The 7,865-nt window shown below is 37.2% G+C and overlaps 1 protein-coding gene across 1 annotated transcript; it reads right to left on the bottom strand.

The window, feature by feature from the left end:
* Positions 1–5,379: 5,379 nt before the first annotated feature.
* On the bottom strand, positions 5,380–6,312 carry LOC103736647 (olfactory receptor 9I1). Its single transcript, XM_008836170.1, has one exon. It carries the CDS (start codon positions 6,310–6,312, stop codon positions 5,380–5,382), a length of 933 nt encoding a protein of 310 aa, XP_008834392.1.
* Between the last annotated feature and the right edge of the window lie 1,553 nt (positions 6,313–7,865).

Genomic DNA, 7,865 nt, shown 5'->3' with positions numbered 1-7,865 from the left:
GGGTATAATAATAAGTTGTTAGGAGTCAGTTTAATACTGTCAATTTAGCACAAGCAGGTTCTCCCTTATAGCTTGTCACCTGTCTAACCATGGGTTTCTAGGCCTGATAACAGTGTCAGATACAAGCTCCATCTTGTGAAATGGGCCTTAAATCCAGTCAAAGTGTAGCTGGTTATTCCCATAACATCTGTGCCTCTATTGCACTAGTGGGCCTATCTTAACAGGCCAGTCATTATTAAAGTTTTAGGGTTCAGACCTAGGTAGTGTTGATGATCACTTTTCCAGTAGCATGCATAGCATTTTCCAATACTATGAAAGCTAGCCAGTAAAGATGAAGTTTCAAAGTCAGTACCACTTTGATTCATGTTTGTTCTATGTCTCAAGTATGTAGTATCTTCAGCACTCCCTGAAGTATCTCACTGTCAAGTTCTGTATGGTAACCAAGAGTAACGTCAATAGCCAGTATTGTTTGAGGGTCTCCTTGGTTAACAACTATAAAAGACTTATTCCTGGCATTGGGCTTTTTTGTTTGCTAGCCTGTGGAGTCAACATTTGAAGAGAGGGGCTCACAATGCTTAATGGCAAGTTGCTTATGAAATAATTTAAAATCAACAGAATTAAACCCCAAATAGAGGTCTTGTGAGGTACAGTTCAGTGACAGTGTTCCCTTAGCATGCACACGGCTCTGGGTTCAGTTTCTAGTAAAACACACACACACAAAAAAAAAAAAACCTCAGCCCACAGAGGGATCCTTAGAAGGCACTTATTCAACCCTTTGCCCTATTTTGAAGATAGGTAGGGTAACTGAAATAAAGAACAAGGAAATTCCTTTATGGACGGCAACACAGTAGGTTGGTGCCAGTTACCATCCAGCATTCTCTGTACCACATTTTACTTCTCTAGGAATGGTCAAAAATAGAATTAAAGGGAATGGAGTTTGATAAATGATAAAGCATCTTAGCACCTAGAGAATCATACCAAATTATTCATGTCTTCTACAGCCAACATAAACCAAGGTCAAGTATTTCTTCTCCAATGACCCTTTAATTTCCACATTTAAATTCTTCCAGAAGAAGGTATTTGCTGGTCTGAATAGGCTAAGTTTTTCCAAAGCATGTGTATCCAAAAGGAGATTTTTATTAAACTTTATTGGGAGTTTAGATAAACAAAATGCAATTATTTAATGTATACTTGTTAATGAGTTTTGACATAAGAAAATAGTCATAATACCATCAACACAATCAAGGTATATACAAAATCCATCACCTCCAAAATTCTTTGTGGGATTTTTTTCAGTTTTCTTTGATTGGCTAGGTTTTCGGTAAGAAGAATATTTAACATCAGATCTTTCATCTCAACACATTTTGAAGTATGAGATACCAAACTGTTAAATATAGGCACCATGCTGTACAGCAGATGTCTAGAGCTTATCTTGCATAGCTGTAATTTTATACCCATGAATAATGCCCCATTTTTCCATCTTAGCCTTGATAACCACCATGCTCTACTCTATCCATTTGGCCATTTTAGATACTGAATATAAGTGGTCTTCCAGTGTTTCTCTTTTTGTGACTGGCCAAATCACTTAGCACAATGTCCTCTAGGTTCAACCATCTTGTCACAAATTATAGGATTTCCTTGTCTAATAAGGCTGAATAATATTCTGTGTTTATATGTCATGTTTTCTTTACCCCTTCATCTGAAGTGGGCATTTTTGTTGTTTCCAACTCTTGATTATTTTGAGTAATGAAATGAACATGGAGGTGCAGTCTCTGTGAGATCTTGAGTTCAATGAATTTTGTTTATACCCAGAGTGACATTGCTGGATCTTATAGTTTATTCAAGAGGAGATTTTTTTCAATTATTTGTCACCAGCCACATATTTTTTACTAAAGAAGGAATTTTAGAACAAAATCCATCACAAATTGTTTATTTAAATGAATTCAACATAATGTATAGCAAAAAGCAAGGAAGTACTAACACCTATTTACAACCAGAAAACCTCCCTATTATCAACTATTAAAATTTCTCAGTTGAATTTCATCTCCCTTCCAGAAGAAATGGAATACACTTTTCAATGTTAGCTGAACTGTCATTATAAAGTAAGAAAGTATACGGAGTCCTTCCCCAGTATCTCCGGAAAGGATAGCAAGAATTGGTAAGTGAAATTTATTGAAATTAAAAGTTTATGCATAGGAAAGCAACCTGCATGAGTTGGAGGAAGTCTTTGACAGCTACGCATCTAGCAGCAGATTAATATCCACAATACATAAAGACTACCAAAAGTGAAACATCTAAAGAATAAGTAATTCTATCAGCTAATGAGCAAATGAATTAAAGAGTTTTCAAAAAAGGAAGTACAGTTCAAACAATTAATAAATACACGACAAAATTTCCAGTATATTTAGCCACTAGAGAAATGAAAATCAAAACTACAATGAGATCCTATTGTATCCCAGCCAGAATGGTTATCACAATGACAACAAAAAGCATCAAATGCTGACAGGGGAAACCTTTACAGCTTATTGGTGGGGATGTAAATTGGTAAAATCAATATGAAAAGCAATATAGAAAGTCCTCAAAAAACTAAAACCAGAGCTTTTATATGATCCAACTATCCTACTCCTGGTTGTATACCCAAAGGAATTCAAGTCAGCATCCAACAGAAATGTCTGTACATCATGCTTATGTTTATTATTATTCACAATAACCAACATATGGAAATAGCCTTGATGTCCATCAATAGATGAATGAATTTAGAAAATATGGAATATACACACAATTGAGTATTATTTAGCCATCAAGAAGAATAAAATCATATCAGCTGCAGGAAAATTGATGGAACTAAAGATCACCATGTTAAGTGAATAGGCAGACTCAGAAAAGACAAATACTGCATGCTTTTACCTCTGTGGAATCTATACTTAAATAAAATAAGATATGAAAACAGAAGAGAGGCTATTCAGGAAGAGGAAGGAAACCAACAGGAAGACGGAGACAGGACAAGAGAGGAGAATGTAAGTGGAAATATCACCAGAGTATATAGAATAATGTATGAAAATACAACAGCAAAACCCATTATTTTGTCCACTAACTTGTTTTAAAAGGAAAAATATGTGTCCTACATGTAACTTGAGATTCCATGTCCAAGTTCCTTCAACTCTTTCATTTAGCACTGTCGTTTATTGTTGCTGTTCTTTTCATCTTTTTGAGACAATGTGTCCCTTATTGCCCCAGCTGACCTGGAACTCACTGTGTAGGCCAGGCTGCTAACCTCAGTCACACAGAGATCTGCCTGTCTCTGCCTCCCCAGTGCTGGAATTAAGGGCATTCGTCACACCCACTTGGTTTATCCCTATATTCTTTTTTTGATATTCTATTTATTATTTTTATATGTATTGCCTGCGTGTATGTGAGTGCACCTGTGTCATGCATTACCGCAGAGGTCAGAAGAGGGCTTCGGATTCCCAGGGAACTGGAGTTAAGCATGGTTCGTAGCCGCCATGTGGGTGCTGGGAATCGAACCCAGGTCCTCTGCAAGAGCAGTGAGTGCTCTTAACTGCTGAGCTATCTCTCCAGCCCCAGTCCTATATTCTTAAACATAAATCTTTAAATGCCTTCTTGGAATTTAATCAGAGGAAGGCATTAACTTTTTTTCTCTATACTTGCCAATTCATTCCCTTAAATACTCCCTTTCCCTTCTTGTCTACTCCTTGCAGTCCAATAAATCCTAAGAGAGAAAATAACTCTTCAGCACATTGATTTTCTTCACAAAGAATCAACATTTCCTTTCTCAATCTACAGGAAATTTCTTATAACTCATTTATGATTTCCAGCTATTTGCTTAGTGTTTAACCTGAAACACGGTTGACACATGAACTATATATATATTAGTTATCCCATGTAGGAAAGTTATCCACCTTCAATATAAAATATATTTTAAACTATATATTCAATGGAAATATATCTTGCTGGTTTTGTTATTTCTGCAAGTTTGCTTTGCTCCTAGGTGCAAATAATAGACTAATTCTGTTTCCTCATTAGTTCATTCTCCTTCACTATCATTGATTTACAAACACTTTCACTTTGGTCAATTGTTAGAGAATTGTGGCAAAAGTCAAGAATTGTCATCAGAAACTAAGGGAAGGAAAAAAATAATGATCAATAGTGATAACTGATTTGTGCTATGAGATTCTTATTCATCTTCTGATTTAATTTATAGTATCAATATAATATATTAATTAATGCAATATAATTTTAATTAGGAATTTGTACACTTTTTTCAGACCAAAAAACTAAATCATTTACCCAATGAATTGAAGGCAAAATAAGTTTTAGATTCAAGCCACACCCTGTGCTTTATTTACTACTGCATAGTCTGAGTACTCTGGGGAACAAGGAAATATTGTCTTAATTGCAAAATAGAAATTAAATGTTTAACCATGTCTTCTACATCTACCTTATACTGTTACTATGAGACTCAGAAGGGAACACGCATGGGGTTGAAAAATTCTTTCCAAAGCCGACACTGAAAGCTCATCTGATCTAGACCTGAGAGTGAAGGATACACTGCTCTGAAGAGTTTCACAGTTTGATACAGAAGCTACAACTACTCTCTCCTTTAAGCGAATCTTTGCCACAGAGCATAAAATACGGTTTACCTGTCTGTGTCTGTCTGTGCTCACTAAAATTGTTGTGCCTGACACAGGACGCTTGGTGAGAACCTCTGATAGGGAAGGCAGTGGGGTAAGGACAGAATTCATGCCCTGTGTCCTTCATGAACTGTACAACACATTGCCCTTGTGGAGGGCTCTGAACAGGAAAGGTAGCTTCCTTCATCTTGAAAATATTAGCAGAACATGAAAGAATTAGAAAATGTCCTTCTGACCTGAGCAAGAAGACACTGTAATAGTGAAGGAGGAGGTATGTATGTATACCGCTTGCTACCTGCACTGACCAGGTAGTTATACATTTAAAAGGAAGTGAAAACAATTTATCACAATTCATAGTGATCTCACAATAAGATATTTGACACAAATAACTTGCAGTGTTGGTGAGAACAAAAGCAAGAGAGAGAGGGAGTCCAGAATTCTTGTTAAGTGAATTAATTCAAAATCTCTTGGAACTCCAATTCTGCATGTGATGGGACAAGGAACAGTAGGAGATAGCTAGTGCCAAACAGTAAACCGAGAGTGAGAAATGAGGATAAGAAGAAAGTGCTATGGAATTCTCGGATGCAATTTTCACCGCATTTGTACTTCTCATTACCTAGTGGCGCTTGCTTCCTCTCTTCAAGAGTACAAGATACTCAATTAGGAAAAATCAATAATGGATATAAATTGATTAAGATAAAGGTCTCTTCATTCAATTTTGTAAGCTCTAGGACACGTGGAATCTACCAGTGACCTTTCTGAAAGCAGCTTTCACATCCTTGTTTCTCAAGCTGTAGATCAGAGGATTCAGCATGGGGATGACCACAGTGTAGAAGACAGACACAACCTTTTCTTCTTCTAGAGATTTTCCTGAGCTGCTCCATATGTACATGAAAATGAGAGTCCCAAAGAAAAGGGCTACAGCAGTGAGGTGGGAGACACATGTCGAGAATGTTTTAGCCCTGCCACCTGAAGACTTCATCCCCATGACAGCCTTGATGATGAACAGGTAGGAAATCAGGATGACCAAGGCATTGGCTGAAATCACAAAGTTCGCAAAGAAGAGAATGATTATCTCGATGTTTGCTATGTCACTGCAGGCAAGCTTCAACAGGGGTGGGAGGTCACAGAAGAAGTTGATTCTATTGTCCTCACAGAAGAAGAGGGAGAAGGTGCATGTGGTTCGCAGGATGGCCCCAGACACCCCACAGACATAGGCTCCAGCCACCAAACTCCAGCATCTTCCAGGACTCATGACCACAGTGTAGAGCAATGGGTTGCTAATAGCAACATAGCGATCATAGGCCATCACAGCCAGCAGGAAACATTCTGTAGCTGCACATAAGGTGAAGAAGAAGAACTGAGCAGCACACTGACCATAGGAAATGACTGTTCTGCCTATGGCCAGTGTGGCCAGGATCTGAGGGGTGATGACTGAGGAGTAGCAAGCATCCAACACAGAGAGGTGGCTCAGGAAGAAGTACATTGGGGTGTGGAGTTGGACATCCACCTGGATGAGAATGATCATGCCCAAGTTCCCCAGAATGGTGACAAGATAGAAGCTGAGAAACACCAGGAAGAGGGGGATCTCCCAGCTCGGATGGTCAGTAAAGCCCATGAGAATGAACTCGGTTACTGTGGTGAGGTTATTCTCGGCCATGGAGTCAATGTGGACTGTTGAGATGAAGATGAGAATGAAGGGGAAAAGACAAAAGCTTTTTCTCTATGATAGAAATTGAGTTTTTAACTCTGAGCCTATTTACAGAGCTTGTTTTCAGAATTCTGCACCTGGCTGATCCTTCTTGAGAATTTCCTGAATTTGATAGGACTGAGACTTGAATTGTTATTTCTGGTTCAAATTAATCCTGGTTTACATTTGGAAAATTCTGAGAAGAGACACATACACTCAGATTTGAAAGGGCCCAAGACAACATCAATTCCATCTTCATCTTCTTTATGACATACCCACCATGTGGTCATATGGTTGCTGGATTCTGTCTGTCCCTTCTACACTGATTTCAGCCTTTCCTTACACTCAAATCAATTTAATGCCCTCTCATCGATTTTCCATAGAAATTGGAAGGTGATGAATCTTCTGTTCATGAAAACATTCAAATATTTTTTTCTGGTTACTGTGTGTTTATTCAGGCAGACAGCAAAAAAGTATGCCTACTCAGGGCCCAGCAAGATGGCTCAGCTAGTAGAGGCACTTAAGCACATTCCATAATGTGACAAGAAAGACAGAAATGAATAACATTAAATAAATAAATACTCAGGAAGTCCTAAATGATAATCATGTTTCTCTCTACTTCATTCTTTCGCAGTCTCATTCAGAGGCTACCATGTCTAACTTAATTGTGTCATAGGGTTTTGGTGTTTTATAACACTATGATTATAAATACATTAAACTCATCATCTTGTTCTTTTTATTATACGGCTTTGAATAAGGTATCTAACCCCTTATCCATAATATAGAAAATGTATGCCTGTATCATAGGGTCACTTTGAGTATTAAATGATTTAATATGTGTAAGAGGTATATAGCAGTGTCCAGTACAGAAAGAGCTAAATAATGTTGTCTATTGTTATTTTTGCTATTATTATTGTGAATTTTGTATACTGTCATTGTTTCCTTTTCTGAAAGGTAATGCATTTCTCTAGTGCAAACATTTGTCTATTCTTCTGTGCCTCATTAAACAGTATATTCCCAAATTATAAATATATATACTTATATATATGGAGAAATAGGTTCGTAAATATATGTAATTTGACACAATAATCAACTGAGCAATTTTCCATTTTCACTAAATAAAATAAGAAATCCTTGCCCACTCACTCTTTTCTCCCCTTTTGAAAAGTCTTCAGCCTTTCTATCCATTCATTCATCAATTATTGCTTTTTGATGATCTTCTGTACTTTACCTATTGGTTACTTATGAAAATAGTAAGTGGTTTCCATGTTGTGACTGCATATGTACCATATACTAAAAGTCTTCTGCTGCTCCTGCCGGCAGTTTTTTCAAACAGCAAGTGAAATGAATGCTCTTTTTCTATGCTTTCCCAATTGCTAAAAAGAATTATTTTTGATTTGCTTTTCAATGAGTCATGGTAATTTTGTATTTCCTAAAATTTCTTATTGCCATATGGCACATATCTGAGTCATGTGGTCACACCACATGCTTGCTGTTGACCATTTTCCATGCGTGTTCTGGAT

This window comes from Nannospalax galili, unplaced genomic scaffold (genome assembly GCF_000622305.1).
Source record: "Nannospalax galili isolate Female #2095 unplaced genomic scaffold, S.galili_v1.0 scaffold337, whole genome shotgun sequence".
NCBI classification, from domain to species: Eukaryota; Metazoa; Chordata; class Mammalia; order Rodentia; family Spalacidae; genus Nannospalax; species Nannospalax galili.
Note: the sequence above shows the minus strand (reverse complement) of the source record. Positions and strands in the feature narration are given on the sequence as shown.

Excerpts from the sequence above, each read along its gene's own strand:
- LOC103736647 (XM_008836170.1), bottom strand. The coding sequence starts at position 6,312 with ATGGCCGAGAATAACCTCACCACAGTAACCGAGTTCATTCTCATGGGC.